General features: G+C 35.9%; 1 protein-coding gene across 1 annotated transcript in view; it reads left to right on the forward strand.

The window, feature by feature from the left end:
* Positions 1 to 6,743: 6,743 nt before the first annotated feature.
* The window catches only part of LOC128526131 (proteasome inhibitor PI31 subunit-like), a 29,588-nt gene continuing 14,426 nt past the window's right edge, over positions 6,744 to 21,905 (forward strand). Inside the window, exons 1-4 of the mRNA XM_053497717.1 lie at positions 6,744 to 6,872; positions 18,429 to 18,581; positions 18,682 to 18,764; positions 19,089 to 19,247. Coding sequence (XP_053353692.1) covers positions 6,744 to 6,872; positions 18,429 to 18,581; positions 18,682 to 18,764; positions 19,089 to 19,247 — 524 coding nt within the window. The remainder of the gene's footprint in view (positions 6,873 to 18,428; positions 18,582 to 18,681; positions 18,765 to 19,088; positions 19,248 to 21,905) is intronic.

The following is a 21,905-nucleotide window of genomic DNA, read 5'->3' on the forward strand; positions in this document are numbered from 1 at the left end:
TGGGCTCGTCTGTGGGTGGTCCTACTCTTACCAGGGGAGGAGGCCTCTCACATTATGGGGCCTCCACCTTTCCACGGGGAGCGAGAGGGTGGATATCGCGCATTCCAGCTCGTCGATGGCCTTGCGCAGTGAGGCGTGGGCGTGCATGCCCACGGCTTTTCGTTCTTCTTAGGGTAGGGTACGCAATATTTTATCTACCACTTTTCGACCACTTCACGTGCACTCACTTTGTTTGCTTGGAGCTAGCGGCAGGCTATCTGATATAAGTGATCCAGCTGGGCTTAAGGCGGTGTTGAGAGGTCATAGTTTCAGCGGTAAAACACAGCGGCACACCTTGCCAGAATTTCCTTCTTCAGCCTTTCGTAGTGGTCTGCCTCCTCCTCTGTAAGTGAGAAGTAGGCCTGTTGTGCTTCTCCGGTTAGCAAGGGAATTAATGTAGCACTCCATTCTTGTGGTCTCCACCCTTCTTGCTCTGCCATACGCTCGAACGTTTGAAGGTAAGCTTTAATGTCGTCATGTGGCGATAGCTTTGTTAGTATCTGCTGTGCTTCCTTTCGTGGATTGGGCAGCGGCACACACTCACCTCCTCGCTGCTGCAACCGGGAGAACTTGGCGGTTGTGGCTTGTAATCCCTGTGCAATCTGCTCGAGCACCGCTTGTTGTTGGATGCTCGTCTCTAGTGGATGGGACATAACCTGTTCAGGGGCAGGTGGTGTCCCTTGTCCTGTGTCTGCAAGCCGCATTCTCCACCAGTGTAAAGCTATGTAGCATCAGGCTGTGACACAGAGAGAGGTGGGCAGGCAACACTTGATGGCGGTGAGTAGAAATTGAGGCAATTTATTTATATACTCATGCAAAAAGGATCACACAGACACACAGTGAATAAAGCAGGTGGATTGGTGTGTATGTTTCAGCGTTGTGCTGCTCAAGCCGCGTCGTCTTCTGAGGAGGCACAGCAGCAGTGACAAACCCGGCGTGGCGAGAGAGCGGGGCCGCCGAGGTGGTGGACGCAGAGGTGGTAAGAGCTGCCAGACTGCGGCAGAACTTTCTCCAGCGCGTGGTCCTCCAGGGAGTGGGTTCTCCAGAACTAGTGGAGTCTGCAGGGCACAAAAAAAAAAAAAAAACGTTAGCGTATTCTTTTCTAACATTTCACCTCCTCCTGTCGGTTTCCTGGCCTCTTTTTATATCTCCTTTATGAACTTTGTCCACTGGGAGCGTGGAGCTATGCAGTACCCAGGGTGATTGTGCGGTTTACCATGACATAGTAATATTACTAATAATGTTAGTGAAATACAAGAGCAGGAAAGCAAGATGCAGCACCACACAGTAAAACATTTTAGTAAAACATTTTTTTGGCTAAAGTAACAGATGTGATTATGATCTGGAGCTTTGATCTAAACATGTAGGTCATTGATTGGCATGAAGAAAACTCTGCAAAAACCGGATATGTGGTTCTACAAGTTGGCTTGTAGACCCAGAGAACCATAGAACCCAGAGAATATATAAGCACCTTGATAATTTGACCCAATCCAAAGACTTTTCATGCATTATTATTAGAAATGTGTTCAGAGATTCATGCCAGAGGCGAAAATCTGGACTAGTGTGAGACACCCTATTAAAGACTTTTTGACTTTAAAGCACTGTTTGATTGGTTTGGCTGTAGGGTCTAGTATTCACATCCTAAAAATATTGAAGATTTGAAAAATGTACATTACTGTAAATATTCATTAATCTATATTTTCATTTTTAGCAAGCCATTTACAGTACCTGATTCTAAGACTAACAGTAAGGGGGGGGGGCAGTATCATTAAAGTATTAATGTAAAAGTACAGGTTCGGCTCCTCTGACAGATATATAATTATAAATGACATTATTTGATTAATAATACTGAAGCAGCAGGTTATTGTTGTTAGTTAACTAGTTTAAACAATAAGACATATAATTTTAGATTCAGGGACACTGCATAAATTTAAAGGATTGATAGATGATTAATGGTAGAGGAAAACTAAATAAATAAGTATTGATCATTTATTGAAAATAAAATGTGATAAATGTACAAACAACTACCACATTTGGTGAAGCTGTTAACAAATTGGACATGTAATGTTACACATTGCTTTTTAGCAACAGTGAAAAAGAGTTAAGGTTCTGGCATTTTTGCCAGCTTTACCTTGGAAGTGTATTGTGGACGATGGTAATGACAGGATGTTTTGAGACCTGGAATAAGTCACTCATTATGCACTACTCATTATTATCAGGGACAACATTACATACATTACATAACATACAATATAACATACAATATCAATTTAACACAATAAGAATTTGTAAATAATTTCATATTTTAATTGTTTTAGCAATCTATTTTGAATCAATTGATCATTATGTAAATCAGTAAATAAACATTGCACAATCATTTCTTAAGAAAAGACACACGTTATATAAATGTTTATAGTAGATGCTTTGTAATGTATTAGCTTTTGTTTCGATATGTAGAATTACTGTATTATGTTTTTATTATATTTGCAGCAACACATATCCAAAGTGTTTTTTTTATCACTAGGGTCTAACTAACTTTTGTAAGTACTGAGCTGTGTTTGCTGTGGGGTTTTAGGTGAAGGAGCAGTGCCAAGGAGAGGTTTGGGGCTGCTGGGCCATATTGCATACCCATAACACTCTTTAGTATCTCCAAGAAATGCCTGTGGTTTATTTAGATATGTTTATAGCTTGAATATGCAGAAATATATATGCTCAATAATATAAGTTAAAAAAATAGTTTTTTCATGAAAGGAGCAGATCTTGGGGACTCATGGGCACTCAGGTTTATTGACAGTGTTGACTGGTTACCGTAATCCCCACAGGATCCCCGTCCTTTTAGTTGCTGTCATAGCCAGTCCTGGCGGAGTACCTGCTGGAACTCTCCAAAATAAAAATAATTGATCTTTACACGACAGTAAGTATAAGAAACTGTTTTCTCTCCCTCTCTCTCTGTTTGTCACAGGCGTTACACATTCTGTTTTTTTACAGAGCTGTTTTGCATATTGCAACAGTTTTGCAATGATGTACGAGTCATTTAAGAATTTTTAACAGTCTATGGTGCTCTAGTGAAAGTTGGGTGAAACACAATACAGGATTTTAATGATTTGCATTAAAGATTAACATGAAGGACAGACATCCATGAATTTTACTTCATTTTATTATAACTGGGCCTATAAAAAACTCCACAGAGTTATCCCTTGGAATTATAGTATGCTGTGAAATAAAATGTATTGCAACAAAAAATAAATACTGTTTAATAATACTGTATAATAACTGCAATGCATTAGATATAGCTAGACTGCTTTAATCTTTGTAGAATCTTGCACAGTTGCCCAGGTTGCCCATAAAATTTATCGATGCTTGATTTTTTAATCCAATAAAGAACATTAGATCTGCATTTCCGGGAAATTAGCCTCAGCTGTTTTTAACATAAGGAAATGTAAAAATATATTCACTTACTCCACTCCAAAGTAGTAGTAGTAGTAGTAGTAATATTAATTAAAAAATTATAATTAAAAAAAGTATTAAAATAAATAATAATAATAATATTACAGAGAATCTAGAGTAAGCAGCAAATATCCTGATATAAAGCCAAGTTAGTTCCTGGCTATAAATCGACTTTAAGAGTCCATGCTGAGAAACCAAAAATGCTTCACTTTTGCTTATAGAAAATAACATTACAATAAAAGTTGAAAAAATGTGATGCAAAGTGATACCCTTAGAGGTTCTAAGGGCTACTTGAGAATCTTTCAATGACTAATTTACAATGATTGGTATAACAAGTATCATTCCATGTTAATACAAATCTCCATATATGCTTCTCCATGCAGCAATCTTGGCTGGCTATCTGTCTAACATATAGGCAATTATATGACACCCTAACTTGCAGATTAGTTTTCTTCTACAAGAAAGCAAACATTACAAAAAAAGAAGTTAATATTCTCTTTGCTACATTTCTAGATCTGGAAGCCATGGCTGCTTTTTGGGCCAATGCAGGATTTTTAGTTAAGTCCAAGCTATCACGTTTTTAAAAAAAAATCTGATTTCTTCAGGTTTTTTCACAAAAAAAAATTCCAAGAAAAATTAATGGACCATAGTTCAGAAAACGAAACATATCATGTCGAAAAAAATATGAAACAAAATGAACTCCAAATCATCCCAACAAATGGGGTATAAGAAGGGACAGGCAATTAATTAGCAAAAAAAAAAGGATTTACACTGCTACCATGCCCTCAATTTCGTACGGAACTCTCACTCTCTTTTTACCCCCAAACTCACCAGCACATGACTTTTTTTTAAGGTTAACAAAGTTAAAGCAATCCCCTGTTACTCAGACACATGAGTAGGCACACGCCTTATGCCTGAAGTCTCCTGGGATAGGTAGGCTCCAGGCTCCTGCGACCCTGAATACAGGACAAAGTGGTATGGACAATGAGAGAGTGCGTGAGTGTTTATTATTGTAATCTGGACATTATTGGGCATTGATTTATGTAATATGAGTACAATCAAATAGTTGATTTGGAAGATGCAGTGAAGTTTATTCAATTTCCAATGACTTAATGTACAGTATCAACTTATAATCATCAAAAAAAATGTTCAAAGACTTGTTTTTCACTTCTGTTTAAAAATGCTTCCTTAAAGTCTAAATGCTTTGCATAGCTTTTTCTGTTTTTAACAATTTATTAATGGAGGATCACTGTGTGTTACAACAGTGTGATTACCACACAAATACATGTCTAGTACAATCATGGGTGTAAATTTCACTTAACATTTAAATATAAAATTTCTCATGAGCAATTTTTGAAGGGGGCACAAATAATACAGTCAAATTGTACTTATAAAGATATGTCCCCACAGTGAAAAACTTTGCTTCTATTATTATTATTGTAGCATGGAGACTGCAACATTATGGTTATTTTCAAGTTTTTTCAGGTTCAATGACAAAGCAGATTTTTTTTCAAAACTATTTATTGCATTGTTTGTTATGTTTTTTACAGTTAAGCCATCAACATACAATATATTTAAACACGAAACCTAAACTAAAAACTGTGCTCCCTGTGCTGGTGCTGGCAATATCATCTCTTTGTTCTGCTGTCTCCGGCTCCCTCCATGGTTCTGAATCTGCCCCTTCCTCAACTCTCACTGTCTTAGAACAGACGGACTCCTGAAGCAGAAAAAAATGCAGGAAAAGATGTTTTCCATACTCATAATAACTAACTTGTTTACATTACACTTGTTAAATTTAAAGATTATACTGTAAGTTGGTGAGCCTGTGATGTTCATCTACTGAAAACATTAAAGAAATTGTTCACACCGCACCCCTTCAATAAAAGCACCACACTTACCTGATACTGTACATCTGATTGACCCTGGTCTACATGTCCCTCAATAATTTCTGTCTCCTTTGCTTGTGATTGATATTGTGACATTGGGATTTTGATAAGCATGCATTCTTAAAGCCAAATTGCCTTAATAGATGAGCGTGTTGCACTTACTTGGCGTTTAGGTGCACTGAAAAATGATCCTATGTGCATTTATCTATGACACTGCAAGGCAAGTTTATTTATACTGTGGCATATTTCATACACAATGGTAATTCAAATTGCTTTACATAAAGAAAGTAAAACTATCAAAAAAATTATCACAACAATAAAAACAAGAAATTAAAAAAAGGTTTAAAATTGTATTTTAAATTAATTAAGACACTTAGAACAGAATGGATATTGATTATACAAAATAAATACAGTGGTGTCAGTTCGGACGTAGCACAGTGCTCATTTAGTAAACGCACAGCTAAACAATATGTTAATTGTGGCCGTTAATGTTAAGTTAACATTATGCAAAATCATACTGCTGTTTAAACTAGTTTAACAATGAACAATTTCTTCAATAATGTGCTGGTTAAAATAACAGTTTGCAGTTTTTTTTATATTTAATTAATCTTTCAAATTTAAAATTATAAATGAAAAAATCATTTGTGATTATTTAAAGGACCATATTTTACACTACTCAGGTACATGTTCATAATTATATCGTAAATTATAATCAAAATCATTAGCAAAGCTTAGAGTTGCAGTAGGTCCATGTCAGCAGTAATGGGATAGAAATGTTCTGGAAGTCAAGACTTATTGTTGCTTCTCATTTCTGGTCACAGAATTTCGGGCAATGGATAAAAAGTTAGTCAAATACAAACATAATTAATTGTGGATAAATTATTATTAGTAGTACTGAGAATTTTTTTATATTTGCCCAGCAAACACTCTTTACTAACGATTTAAAACATTTCAGCCATCTTTAAAATGTAAATACGTAATAATCATTATCTTCTTCCTTTCAGTTTCTACTCGTATCTCAGAGTAATACATACTAATACATAGAAGTTATTAATGACGCTTCTTACTCTACGTTCGCCGGGTGATGTCATGATATGTATGTATCCGCATAATTAGAATCAGGGGGTGTTAAAGAGGAATGTTAACGGAGTATATATATGTGAACTTTTATCATATAATTTACGTTTTGTGCAAGTGTATACAACCCGAAAACCTAAAAACATATTTTAACGTCAAACGTTTTAAGCGAAATTTACGAAACCAGGGCGGAACCAATGATTAGTTGTTACTTTCCCTTCCAGACAGACTTTTCTAACGGACCGGTGGCAAAAATAAACAAGTAAAGAAGAAAAGGAAGAAACCAGTTTTATTATGGCAGGGCTCGAGGTGTTGTACTCTTATGTCGCGAGCTCTATAACATCTTCTCAAGATGCAGTTGTGTGTTTTATCCACTGGGAAATTGTGAAGAGAGGATATAAATGTTTAGGAACCGGAGATGAGGTGAGGGAAAAAATTATATAAATAGCAACTACAGTATAAACATTAAGTACCATCAGAGCTGCCACCTTCTTAGAAAAGCTTGGAGCGAGATTCTTTAAATACGGGCGTTGTTTCTGCGCGTCACTACCTGCACACGACGCCCCCAATGCGCATGCGCAGCCAATTAGTCTGACCGTACACCATACACTGCATGGCACAGGTTCTAGTAGAACAAAAGATATGTGTGACTGTATTAATTTCAGTTGATACAACTGACATTTAAAATCTTAACCCAAACCAAAAAAAAAAGGAAAATAAATAAATACCTTACCTTACCCACCGCGGTGAAGTTGGTTTGACGTTGGACGTTGGATATTCGAGCTCCGGCATCCAGATTTCCAAATTGTGGCGGAGATTCGCTAACAGAGGCCGGCGAAAGCAGCTCGCCTACTGCGCTCGTTAGGGACCGTCTGCAAATTACTGTCCGACTGAAATACGGATATTATTAATATTATACACATATTTAAAATAAATAAATGATCTATTGCCTCAAAATCCATTCTAAAATGTGTGTCCACTTGTTCTGGAGAGGGCACAACCTTTTTTTGGCAATATTATGACTTTTTATTTTTATTAATAATTAGTATTTAATAATTCTGCATTTTACTTCAATATCTTTCAAGTCATGTGACCTATTGACTCAAAATCTATTCTCAAATGTGTGTCCACCTGTCCTGCAGAGGGCACAAACTTTTTTTGTCAATATTATCACTTTGCATTTTTATTAATAATTAATATTTAATAATTCTGCATTTTACTTCAATACCGTTCAGGTCATAAGACCTATTGACTCAAAATCTATTCCAAAATGTGTGTCCACCTGTCCTGCAAAGGGCACAACCTTTTTTTGTCAATATTATCACTTTGCATTTTTATTAATAATTAATATTTAATAATTATGCATTTTACTTCAATACCGTTCAGGTCATAAGACCTATTCCCTTAAAATCTATTCTAAAAGGTGTGTCCACCTGTCCTGCAAAGGGCACAACCTTTTTTTGTCAATATTTTCACTTTAAATTTTTATTAATAATTAATATTTAATAATTATGCATTTTACTTCAATACCGTTCAGGTCATAAGACCTATTCCCTTAAAATCTATTCTAAAAGGTGTGTCCACCTGTCCTGCAGAGGGCACAAACTTTTTTTGTCAATATTATCACTTTAAATTTTTATTAATAATTAATATTTAATAATTCTGCATTTTACTTCAATACCTTCCAGGTCATGTGACCTATTGACTCAAAATCCATTCTAAAATGTGTGTCCACCTGTCCTACAGAGGGCACAAACTTTTTTTGTCAATATTATCACTTTTCATATTGAGTAATAATTAATATTTAATAATTCTGCATTTTACTTCAATATCTTCCAAGTCATGTGACCTATTGCCTCAAAATCTATTATATAAGAGGTGTCCACCTGTCCTGCAGAGGGCACAACCTTTTTTTGTCAATATTATCACTTTAACTTTTTTTTTTATAATTAATATTTAATAATTCTGCATTTTACTTCAATACCGTTCAGGTCATAAGACCTATTGACTCAAAATCTATTCCAAAATGTGTGTCCACCTGTCCTGCAAAGGGCACAACCTTTTTTTGTCAATATTATCACTTTAAATTTTTTTTTAATAATTAATATTTAATAATTATGCATTTTACTTCAATACCTTCCAGGTCATGTGACCTATTGACTCAAAATCCATTCTAAAATGTGTGTCCACCTGTCCTGCAAAGGGCACAACCTTTTTTTGTCAATATTATCACTTTAAAATTTTTTAATAATTAATATTTAATAATTATGCATTTTACTTCAATACCGTTCAGGTCATAAGACCTATTGACTCAAAATCTATTCTATAAGAGGTGTCCACCTGTCCTGCAGAGGGCACAAACTTTTTTTGTCAATATTATCACTTTAAATTTTTATTAATAATTGATATTTAATAATTCTGCATTTTACTTCAATACCTTCCAGGTCATGTGACCTATTGACTCAGAATCCATTCTAAAATGTGTGTCCACCTGTCCTGCAAAGGGCACAACCTTTTTTTTTGTTAATATGATCACTTTTCATTTTTATTAATAATTAATATTCAATAATTCTGCATTTTACTTCAATACCTTCCAGGTCATGTGACCTATTGACTCAAAATCCATTCTAAAATGTGTGTCCACCTGTCCTGCAGAGGGCACAACCTTTTTTTGTCAATATTATCACTTTAATTTTTTTTTAATAATTAATATTTAATAATTATGCATTTTACTTCAATACCGTTCAGGTCATAAGACCTATTGACTCAAAATCTATTCTATAAGAGGTGTCCACCTGTCCTGCAGAGGGCACAAACTTTTTTTGTCAATATTATCACTTTAAATTTTTATTAATAATTAATATTTAATAATTCTGCATTTTACTTCAATACCTTCCAGGTCATGTGACCTATTGACTCAAAATCCATTCTAAAATGTGTGTCCACCTGTCCTACAGAGGGCACAAACTTTTTTTGTCAATATTATCACTTTTCATATTGAGTAATAATTAATATTTATTAATTCTGCATTTTACTTCAATATCTTCCAAGTCATGTGACCTATTGCCTCAAAATCTATTATATAAGAGGTGTCCACCTGTCCTGCAGAGGGCACAACCTTTTTTTGTCAATATTATTACTTTAATTTTTTTTTAATAATTAATATTTAATAATTATGCATTTTACTTCAATACCGTTCAGGTCATAAGACCTATTGACTCAAAATCTATTCTATAAGAGGTGTCCACCTGTCCTGCAGAGGGCACAAACTTTTTTTGTCAATATTATCACTTTAAATTTTTATTAATAATTAATATTTAATAATTCTGCATTTTACTTCAATACCTTCCAGGTCATGTGACCTATTGACTCAAAATCCATTCTAAAATGTGTGTCCACCTGTCCTACAGAGGGCACAAACTTTTTTTGTCAATATTATCACTTTTCATATTGAGTAATAATTAATATTTAATAATTCTGCATTTTACTTCAATATCTTCCAAGTCATGTGACCTATTGCCTCAAAATCTATTATATAAGAGGTGTCCACCTGTCCTGCAGAGGGCACAACCTTTTTTTGTCAATATTATCACTTTAACTTTTTTTTTTATAATTAATATTTAATAATTATGCATTTTACTTCAATACCGTTCAGGTCATAAGACCTATTGACTCAAAATCTATTCTATAAGAGGTGTCCACCTGTCCTGCAGAGGGCACAAACTTTTTTTGTCAATATTATCACTTTAAATTTTTATTAATAATTAATATTTAATAATTCTGCATTTTACTTCAATACCTTCCAGGTCATGTGACCTATTGACTCAAAATCCATTCTAAAATGTGTGTCCACCTGAGCTGCAGAGGACAAGTGGACACATTAAATTATAAATATTATCACTTACATTTAAGTCACTTATACTTCTTCTTTATCTTTCGGGGGTCGCCACAGCGAATCATCTGCCTCCATCTAACCCTATCCTCTGCATCCTCTTCTCTTACACCAACTAACTTCATGTCCTCTCTAACTGCATCCGTAACACTTTCTCTAGACCTCCTGCCTGGCAGGTCCAACCTCAGCATCCTTCTACAGATATATTTACAATCTCTCCTCTGAACATGTCCAAACCACCTCAATCTGCCCTCTCTGACTTTATCTCCAAAACATCTAACATGGTTTGTCCCTCTGATGAACTCATTCTTGATCCTATCCATCCTTGTCACTCCCAAAGAGAACCTCAACATCTTCAGCTCTGCTCCCTGTAGCCTCACCGTTTCTCTTGGATTCCTCTCATTCACACACATGTATTCCGTACCTCAGTGGTTAAGGCATTGGACTACGGTTCGGAAGATCCCAGGTTCAAACCCCACAACCACCAAGTTGCCACTGTTGGGCCCTTGAGCAAGGCCCTTAACCCTCAACTGCTCAGATGTGTAATGAGATAAAAATGTAAGTCGCTCTGGATAAGAGCGTCTGCCAAATGCCTAAATGTAAATGTAATGTAAATGTCTTGCTCATACTTCTCTGCCACTCCAGACTTCCTCATACAACACCACAGCTCCTCTCTCGGCACCCTGTCGTACGCTTTCTCTAAATCTACAAAGACACAATGCAACTCTTCATTACCTTCTCTGTACTTCTCCACCAGCATCCTCAAAACAAAAACCGCATCTGATGTACTCTTTCTAGGCAAAAAACCATATCGCTGCTCACAAATGCTCACCTCTGCCCTTAACCTAGCTTCCACTACTCTTTCCCACAGCTTCATTGTCTGGCTCATTAGCTTTATACCTCTATAATTGCCACAGCTTTGCACATCTCCCTTGTTCTTAAAAATCAGCACCAATACACTTCTCCTCCATTCCTCTGAAATCCTCTCACTCTCCAAGATCTTGTTAAACAAACTTGTCAGAAACTCTACTGCCACCTCTCCTAAGCACTTCCATACCTCCACAGGTATGTCATCTGGACCAACAGCCTTTCCACTCTTCATCCTCTTCAATGCCCTTCTTACCTCACTTTTACTAATATTTGCTACTTCCTGTTCCACAACAGTCACCTCTTCTACTCTTTGTTCTCTTTCGTTTTCCTCATTCCTCAACTCCTCAAAGTAATCCTTCCATCTTCCCATCACCCTCCTGGCATCTGTCAGTACATTTCCATCTTTATCTTTAATCACTCTAACCTGCTGCACATCCTTTCCATCTCTATCTCTCTGCCTCGCCAACCTGTACAGATCCACCTCACCCTCCTTACTATCCAATCTAGCATACAAGTACTTATATGCTCTTTGTTTGGCCTTTGCCACCTCTACCTTCACCCAACACTGCATCTCTCTGTACTCCTGTCTACTCTCTTCAGTCCTCTCAGTGTCCCACTTTTTCTTAGCTAGCCTCTTTCCCTGTATACACTCCTGGACTTCCTCATTCCACCACCAAGTCTCCTTGTCCACTTTTCCCTTACTTGATGATACACCAAGTACCCTCCTACCTGTCTCCCTAATATTGGCTGTAGTTGTCCAGTCAACTAAAAGCACCTCCTGACCACCCATAGCCTGTCTCAACTCCTCCCTGAAGACTACACAACATTCTTCCTTTCTCAGCTTCCACCACTTTGTCCTCTGCTCTGCCTTTGTCCTCTTTACCTTCCTCACCACCAGGGTTATTTTACACACCACCATTCTGTGTTGTCTGACTACACTCTCCCCTACCAACACTTTGCAGTCAATGATCTCTTTCAGATTACAACGTCGACACAAGATGTAGTTGACCTGAGTGCTTCTGCCTCCACTCTTATACTGTATGTCACCCTATTTTCCGGTATTTACTACTGCCATTTCCATCCTCTTTGCAAAGTTCACCACCCTCTACATTCCAGACTTGGGACTGGCACAAGAAGACACTGGGTTGCACCCCCCCCCCCCCCCTCCTCTGGTTGCACTAAGTCACTTATTCTTATATTTATTAATAACTAAGGTTGAAATACAGTTGCAAGCAATAATGAGCAGGTCCAATCATCTTGTGCAAAAATACATTGGACACAGTGGACACATGCATTTAAAGGAGACATACCAATAACATAATGACATGATTTTAGAATGGGGGGAATTTTATGTCAAGACCTTCAAAAAGCTCTGGATGCTGAAGAAAAGCATCACACAATAATGTCACTAAATGTGATGTCACTTAATATAATGTCACACAGAAAGTCGCTGCAGCATTGAGGGAATTGGTGATCCACCCCCCATCTTGTCTTCTGAGAGACACGGCCACTCTAAGAGGTTCTTTTTATACCCAATCATGTTTCCAATTGACCTAATAAGTTGCAAATTGGTCCTCCAGCTGAATCTTATATGTACATTTTACTTTTCCGGCATCTTATTGCTACCTGTCACAACTTTTGGAATATGTAGCTCTCATAAAATCCAAAATGAGCCAATATTTGGCATGACATTTAAAAATGTCTCACTTTCAACATTTGAAATGTTATCTATATTCTATTATGGAATAAATATTTAAATTTAAAACTTCCACTTCATTGCATTCTGTTTTTATTAATAGTTTGTACAGTGTCGCAACATTTTTGGAATCAAGTTTTGGGGTTTTCCATGTATACATGCAAGTGTGCATAAGCTATGCAGCAAAATCTTGTGTAAGGGCCCTGGGAGTTGCATCCTAATGGCAGCAGTTTCTAACCTGTTACTAATGACTTTCAGGGCGTGCTAGAAAAGCAAAAAGACCTGGAGGCTGGAAAAATCCTTAGAAAAACAACTTCATACACTATGATGTAATAGGGCTGATATCATAGTGCTCGGACTCTTAAAAAATAATAATCCTAGTAAAACCTGTGCCAAGTTGTAGTGCGGACAGGGTATTCCGCTGTGGCGACCCCTTGCCGGGAGCAGCCAAAAGACCAACAACGACAACAGAAGAACATAAGACTCCTTCACACACTATGACGACATACAGACGACATATAGTGCTTGGGCCCTAATAAAAAAAAATTCCTATAAGAAAAAAAAGGGGCCCTTCACACACTAAGACGACAAACTGTAGGGCTGATGTTCATATGCTTGGTTCCTAATAACAATCTTTAGAAGAACAAGATGGCCCTTTACACACTGTAATGTACTGTAATAGGGCTGATGTCATAGTGCTTGGGCCCTAATAATCTGTACATGGGTATTACATTGAGACACCCTAACTTAAGTTAAGCCTTTATTAGTCACATACTGTACATTACTGCGCACAAAAAAAAATTTCACATACCAGAGAGCAGGGTCAGCTATGATATGGCACCCCTGGAGCAGATAGGGTTAAGGGCCTAGCTCAAGGGCTCAACAATGGCAACTTGGTGGAGGTGTGGCTTGATCTACCGACCATCTGATCAGTACTTCAGTTTTGTATGCCTGCAAGTTCCATTATACCGTACAGATGAACCAGCCCTGGTTGCTACTGAAGAAGTTGTGCAAGTACTGCTTGACTACATGTCATTTGCTATAGCCTAAAGAGTGGGCACATCACTATGAAAAGGTTAATCACTGCTACTGCTACTGCAAAAAGACCTGGAAGGTATTGAAGTAAAATGCATAATTATTAAATATTAATTATTAATAAAAATGTAAAGTGAAAATATGGACAAAAAAAAAGGTTGTGCCCTTTGCAGGACAGGTGGACACACATTTTGGAATAGATTTTGAGTCAGTAGGTCTTATGACCTGAACGGTATTGAAGTAAAATGCATAATTATTAAATATTAATTATTAAAAAAAATTTAAAGTGATAATATTGACAAAAAAAGGTTGTGCCCTCTGCAGGACAGGTGGACACACATTTTAGAATGGATTTTGAGTCAATAGGTCACATGACCTGGAAGGTATTGAAGTAAAATGCAGAATTATTAAATATTAATTATTAATAAAAATTTAAAGTGAAAATATTGACAGAAAAAAGGTTGTGCCCTTTGCAGGACAGGTGGACACACATTTTGGAATAGATTTTGAGTCAATAGGTCTTATGACCTGAACGGTATTGAAGTAAAATGCAGAATTATTAAATATTAATTATTAATAAAAATTTAAAGTGAAAATATTGACAAAAAAAGGTTGTGCCCTTTGCAGGACAGGTGGACACACCTTTTAGAATAGATTTTAAGGGAATAGGTCTTATGACCTGAACGGTATTGAAGTAAAATGCATAATTATTAAATATTAATTATTAATAAAAATGCAAAGTGATAATATTGACAAAAAAAGGTTGTGCCCTTTGCAGGACAGGTGGACACACATTTTGGAATAGATTTTGAGTCAATAGGTCTTATGACCTGAATGGTATTGAAGTAAAATGCATAATTATTAAATATTAATTATTAATAAAAATGCAAAGTGATAATATTGACAAAAAAAGGTTGTGCCCTTTGCAGGACAGGTGGACACACATTTTGGAATAGATTTTGAGTCAATAGGTCTTATGACCTGAACGGTATTGAAGTAAAATGCATAATTATTAAGTATTAATTATTAATAAAAATGCAAAGTGATAATATTGACAAAAAAAGGTTGTGCCCTTTGCAGGACAGGTGGACACACATTTTGGAATAGATTTTGAGTCAATAGGTCTTATGACCTGAACGGTATTGAAGTAAAATGCATAATTATTAAATATTAATTATTAAAAAAAAAAAAAAAGTGATAATATTGACAAAAAAAGGTTGTGCCCTCTGCAGGACAGGTGGACACGTCTTATATAATAGATTTTGAGGCAATAGGTCTTATGACCTGAACGGTATTGAAGTAAAATGCATAATTATTAAATATTAATTATTAATAAAAATTTAAAGTGATAATATTGACAAAAAAAGGTTGTGCCCTTTGCAGGACAGGTGGACACACATTTTGGAATAGATTTTGAGTCAATAGGTCACATGACCTGGAAGGTATTGAAGTAAAATGCAGAATTATTAAATATTAATTATTAATAAATATGCAAAGTGATAATATTGACAGAAAAAAGGTTGTGCCCTCTGCAGGACAGGTGGACACACATTTTAGAATGGATTTTGAGTCAATAGGTCACATGACCTGGAAGGTATTGAAGTAAAATGCAGAATTATTAAATATTAATTTTTAATAAAAATTAAAAGTGATAATATTGACAGAAAAAGGTTGTGCCCTTTGCAGGACAGGTGGACACACATTTTGGAATAAATTTTGAGTCAATAGGTCACATGACCTGGAAGGTATTGAAGTAAAATGCATAATTATTAAATATTAATTATTAATAAATGTGCAAAGTGATAATATTGACAGAAAAAAGGTTGTGCCCTCTGCAGGACAGGTGGACACCTCTTATAGAATAGATTTTGAGGCAATAGGTCTTATGACCTGAACGGTATTGAAGTAAAATGCAGAATTATTGAATATTAATTATTAATAAAAAAATTAAAGTGATAATATTGACAGAAAAAAGGTTGTGCCCTTTGCAGGACAGGTGGACACACATTTTGGAATAAATTTTGAGTCAATAGGTCACATGACCTGGAAGTTATTGAAGTAAAATGCATAATTATTAAATATTAATTGTTAATCAAAATGAAAAGTCATAATATTGACAAAAAAAGGTTGTGCCTTCTGCAGGACAAGTGGACACACATTTTAGATTAGATTTTGAATCAATAATTCGTTTATTTGTTTTAAATATCAATGTTTATAATATTATTATTATCCGTATTTCAGTCGGACAGTAATTTGCATACGGTCCCTAACTCGCGCAGTAGGCGACGTGCTTTCGCCGGACTCTGTTAGCGAACCCCCGCTACAAATCAGCGAATCGCCGCTACAAATCTGGTCGCCGGAGCTCGAATATCCAACGTCCAACGTCAAACCAACTTCACCGCGGTACCTTACCCACCAGCCAAATCACCTACATGCTTAAGAGGCAGCTCCATGTAGGGCAGCAGGGGCGTAGCACAAAACTCTGGGCCCTCTACATAAGCAGCCTCACTGGGGCCCCTTCCAGTCTTGACTCATGTCTCTCATATTTCATTACAGAACTACAAGAGCCATCATTGGAGCCGTGGGTAGTTAGTCTCACAAGCCCCACTCTGACGCTCCTCGAGGCAGTAAAATTATTTACACACAGGGCAGAGATAATTATAATATTTGCACTGAGTTTACTCATACACAAAACAATCACTGTATATTCATAAGAACACTCAGAGGCTAACACACTTGATTAAGAGAGATTACAACAAAATACACGCAATGATATAGGAAATGCAATCATCATTCAGGAACTGTGGAACAAAGAGAATGTTTAAGGGCTCCTGCATACATTATTACTGCTAAAGTCACATCCATTTTAAAATAAATACACATGCATTTAACTGTGCAGTCAACACTGCAGTGATACTAGTGATGAAGAAGGAAAGCAAAAAAACAAAGGTAATATACTGTATATAATGGTAATATTAATAACAATAATAATAATATTAACCACATCATTCCTACAACTACTATTACTACTAATAATATTTGTTTTATTTTTAAAGGTGTGCATTTCAGTGTAGATTTATTGTATTAGATTGTTGATCTGGTCAGCACTGTTATTACTGTCCCTTCAATTGTGTTTGATTGCTGCCTTCAAGCAGCTGTAAATGTGTGTTAATTTCAGCCAGATTACACGAATATTATATATCTTAATTTGGACAGAAAAAAGTGGTGGAGCATCGTTCATGCGCCCTCTAGCCACAGTATTCCTGTGCAGCGATATAGTGATTTGACTTAAAAATGAAGGCTTCAACTCAGTGATTTTGCTTTTGTCGTCCGCAGTCAATTGTTTTAAAAATGAGAACCTGAGAACTTGTTAATGTGGCATTAACTTATGTGAAGAGAGAATGCATAAGTCTCATGCTCAATGCATGGCTGGTAGCCATGTTTTATTTGTTACTATTATTTTTATTTCTCTTTGTATTACTGTAATTATACTGACAATGTTTAAGCGAAAACATTGCTTAGATGGGTACATCGTTTAATTGTATGCTATTTCTTTATAAATCGATATGTTAGATATCCAGCTAATGTACCTGCCATACAGCATCACAGCTCAATTGTTCAAACCTTTTACTAAATTTATTATATAAATGTATATATTGTAAAGATATAAATATGATGCAATAAAATTACTGCTAAGGAAGAATTTGTATGAAAGTGGTTATAAATAAGACTTGGAGTTGAGCATGACAGCATGCTTTTGATTCTTTATAGTTCCAGGATATTAGAAGATTCCCATAGATACCCTGACAAGTACTGTATATGCATTCATCTGTACTGTGGCAACCCCTCCAACCCACCCATTTATTAGAATGCACGACTGGGAAATTTAAAAATGTGAACACTGCATGTCTTTGGACTATGGAAGGGAACACAGATGAAACCCACCAAGCACAGGGAGAACATGCAAACTCCACGCACACAGACTTGAAGCAGTTAATATGTCAGTCTCTTGGATAGATGCCTATTAAAATAACTGAAGGTTTTAATAGAAAACATGCCATTTCAGATTTAGTGTTATGTGCACCCTTCTTAAAAGATGGGATATTCAGCACACTTTTATAACCATACTATTTATAATCAAGCTTAATTTATATCTAAAGTAATTTGCAAAGGTTCATTTTCCAGCAACTTTATTGTATTCTATGTGTCTATTATTATTAATGCATTTATTAAAGCAACCAAAACATAAAAAGTCTAAATCTTTCATGATTAAAGCTTATTCTCCAGTTGATTTCCCTAAACGTTACAAAATCCTAATTTAAACATATGGCTTTAATACAGTAACAATCCGTCACTCTTAGACTACTACTGGATTAATCAACAGCCTGATAAATTTAAGAAATTTTAGGATTCAGGAAGATTTATCTGCTTGTTCAAGCCTATTGTATACAAAATAGGACTTCATGGGTCTCTCTCAATCGTACAGCCACAAAATGGAGAGAAGAAATCAGAGTTGCTTCCCGCATCCTGGAACACTAACAAGGAACTGTACACATTGAGATACAGATCAAATGATGACAATTCCAGCCTCCTTTTGAAAGCCATCACAGTTGATTCCAGCTTGATTTTCAACTTAATGGTAAATGTGGCTTATTGTATAAAGCCTGTAATTCTTGATATTGCACTAGTATAATCAGGAATTGTTATCTTAATGTTATTTTCTGTATTTTTAATAACAGGATTCAGCTACAGGCAAAGTCACAGACCTGATTGTAAATGTCAGTGATTATGTAAATGAATCAAACCTACAGTCCTTTGAAAGGTTGGTAACACAAGATATATTAACCACCATGTTCTATTCACCATTAATCAAAGACTTTCTAGTTTGACACACATCATCTCTTTATTTTTAATACAATACAATTATAAGATTTACCCTGAAACCCACAACTTTTCTTATATTCACCTGATGGCAGCTGTAGACATCAAGGCATGAATGGTTTCTTAGTTAGAATTAGTAGTTTTTAGCAGAAGATAAATGTTAACAATGAATTATCTTTGGCTTATAAAGTGATTACAACAGTCATAAGAAAATATTAAGCATGCTATTATATGAGTATTCTCTAAAACTTTGCAACTTGCTTAGTGTGTACAAGAACACAAAAGATTTGACTAAAACGCTGAACTCATCACTGCTTCCTGCATTGAAAAAACAAGGAAAGGAAGAGAGATTCACAGACACACAATCCTCGCCATTTCGTAATCCCCTGCGGATACCTCCCCCTCCTCCATTCCCTCCAACCTGGTGAGTGATATGCGTGTACAGTATGTGTATATAATATTATGTTTTTAAAAGAGCTGAATGAATGAACAGTTATTTTGTTAGTTTTGCATTAAATTTCAGTTAGAGCAATATATTATAAATAGTGTGACAACAAACCCTCTGTGCTATCTGAATCAATGCATCCTGGTTAGGTGTTATTTATTAGGGAATACAGCAGAACTTGTGTTTAGCAATGCAATTTTTATGAAGTCTGCTATTACACTAATAAAAAAAAATATTGTTTGTGGCAGCTGCAGTCAACACCTGTAAACTTCAGGTCCAACATATTGGTGCATAGTGTTAAAGGGTCAGTGTAGCAAGGCACCGTGGACGTGGGTAAAATATATAATCGACACAGTTGATTGAAATCAATGACCAGTTAGTTGTCAATGAATGTAATTGTCAATTAGCTGGTGATGTCATCACCTGTGGTATTTTTTTTCCCAGAGGGAAGCCATGTTTTTTTTTACCTTTCATAAAGACTTTTTATAACAGTTTTGTTTCTTTGTGCTGTTACTGCCCTCCCTTCCCTATTATTCACTTGGTATGGTACTGTATGTTTAAATAACGCCATGTTAGTCTGTTGGACTTAAATAGATGTAAATATGTAAATAAATGTAAATATGTTACAGTACATGGGCAGATTGACTTGTGCAGCTCCATTATACAGTGGAACTTAGGATTGTGAGTAACACGGTTTGCGAGTGTTCTACAGGACGAGAAAAGATTTGTAATAAATTTTGACTTGAAAAAAAAACCAAGTCTTGGTTAAGAATACTGAGTATCATGTAGCACACATCACAACTGTGCCAATGTTTTTTCTCTCTTTTGTGATGCGGAATTGTGGGTAATCATCACCCCTGCTCGGTCTTGGTGCGAGTCTCTCACTGGTGTAATCAACATCCGTGCACATGTGTACTATTTACTATAACACTGTGACCACGTTTGTGCACGTAAAAAAAAAAATATTTTGTGTTTGTACACACACACACACACACACATACTCTCCTCCTCTCGCCTTTGCACACGCACACCCCCCCCCCCCCTCCTCCTCTCGCCTTCACACACGCACACTCTCTGCTCTACACAGAAACACTGCTCTGTCGCGATTTTTTTCAAAGGTAAAGTGCAGGTTAATTTGTTTTAGTTTTACTTTACAGCAGTGATTCCATTAGTATGCGCTCACGCGACTGTTGTTAGCGATGTTCCTTGTTAATTTTTTTGTAAGTTTCACACACACACACACACACACACACACACACACACACACACACATACATACATACAGCGCAAAAACGGAAACACTTATCTGTCCGGATTTATTTTTACTTTTTTAAAGATAAAGTGCAGGTTAATTTTTTTTATATATTTACTTTATATTTTGTATTTTTTATTTTTTTTTTTTTTGGGGGGGGCGCTGTGGAACAAATAATTTGACTTTCCATTCTTTTCTATGGGAAAATTCCCGAAAGCCCACTTCCGGAAACAAATTATGCTGTGAACCAACGTTTTATTTCCAGTTCTCCTCAGTGAACCTTTTTTAAAGGCTTCATTCCCATGGTTCTGCTTGCTGACACATCCCATTAATTTTTTAATGAGGTGACATTACGTGTATTTGGCTGCATGGCATTGCTTTGCTCACATGCCTTGTGACTCAATTCTTGAGCCAAACAGTTGAAATGTCTCAAATTCTAAAGCACAAATGCATGTGGCAACTAATAAAATCACTTTATCATGTCATGAAGTTGAAAATGGTTTAAAATTTGAGCACAAGCCGGTCGTTTTTAAATGTGAAAGTTTTTTAGGCTCGTATATTATATTTTTAAGTATTATGCATCTATTGCAGGGTTCACATAGTCATGATAAACAGGCTTTGAAACTAATGGATTAGTGTAATCTGTTGAGTTAGAGCTCTGAATATGGCAAATATCTTGTGGACATGGGTGTTTAGTGAAAAATCTGTTTTTGGCATTGTGGCTTTTTAAACTTACTGGTAACATCACAGAGAGCCAGTGTCTTTAAGTTAAATACATGAAACCAACAGATAAATATTCACAATATGTACAAAGATAAAAACTAAACAGTGTTTAAATTACATTCCTATAAATAAAAAAAATGTGCATAATTGATCAGGTGTAAAGCAATGCTAAAAAACATTAAGCCAAATAAAAGTAAACTTGCTAATTATAATAATAATAATAATAATAATAATAATAGTACACACATGTACAGTGTGTCTTAGGCCAGCACAAGATTTATAATGCCATATGGCTCAGGAGCTAGAACTATTCTTTTTAGCTTGTTTTGAACAATTTTTTGTTGTTTGTTATAGATATCAGGAATGGTCAAAGATGTTTACTTTAAAGTAATACATTTCTTCTATTAGCAAACCCCCTGTCCCTGCGTTCTTTCCTGTAAACGCCCAAAGGCATTTCAGGCACAAACATTTTTTATGCTTTAAGCCCCGCGTTATATTAATGGTCAGATGACACAGCAGTGCCTGTCTCAACCAATGAAATCACTTTATTCAAATGTTGCAAGAGTGCATGGTGGTTTGTGCCATTCATAATTAACATTTATAGTCAGAAATCACTTTTTCCCATATTGCATCCATGGACACTTCTTCCCATAGTGCACACA

This window comes from Clarias gariepinus, chromosome 6, assembly GCF_024256425.1.
Source record: "Clarias gariepinus isolate MV-2021 ecotype Netherlands chromosome 6, CGAR_prim_01v2, whole genome shotgun sequence".
Taxonomy (NCBI): domain Eukaryota; kingdom Metazoa; phylum Chordata; class Actinopteri; order Siluriformes; family Clariidae; genus Clarias; species Clarias gariepinus.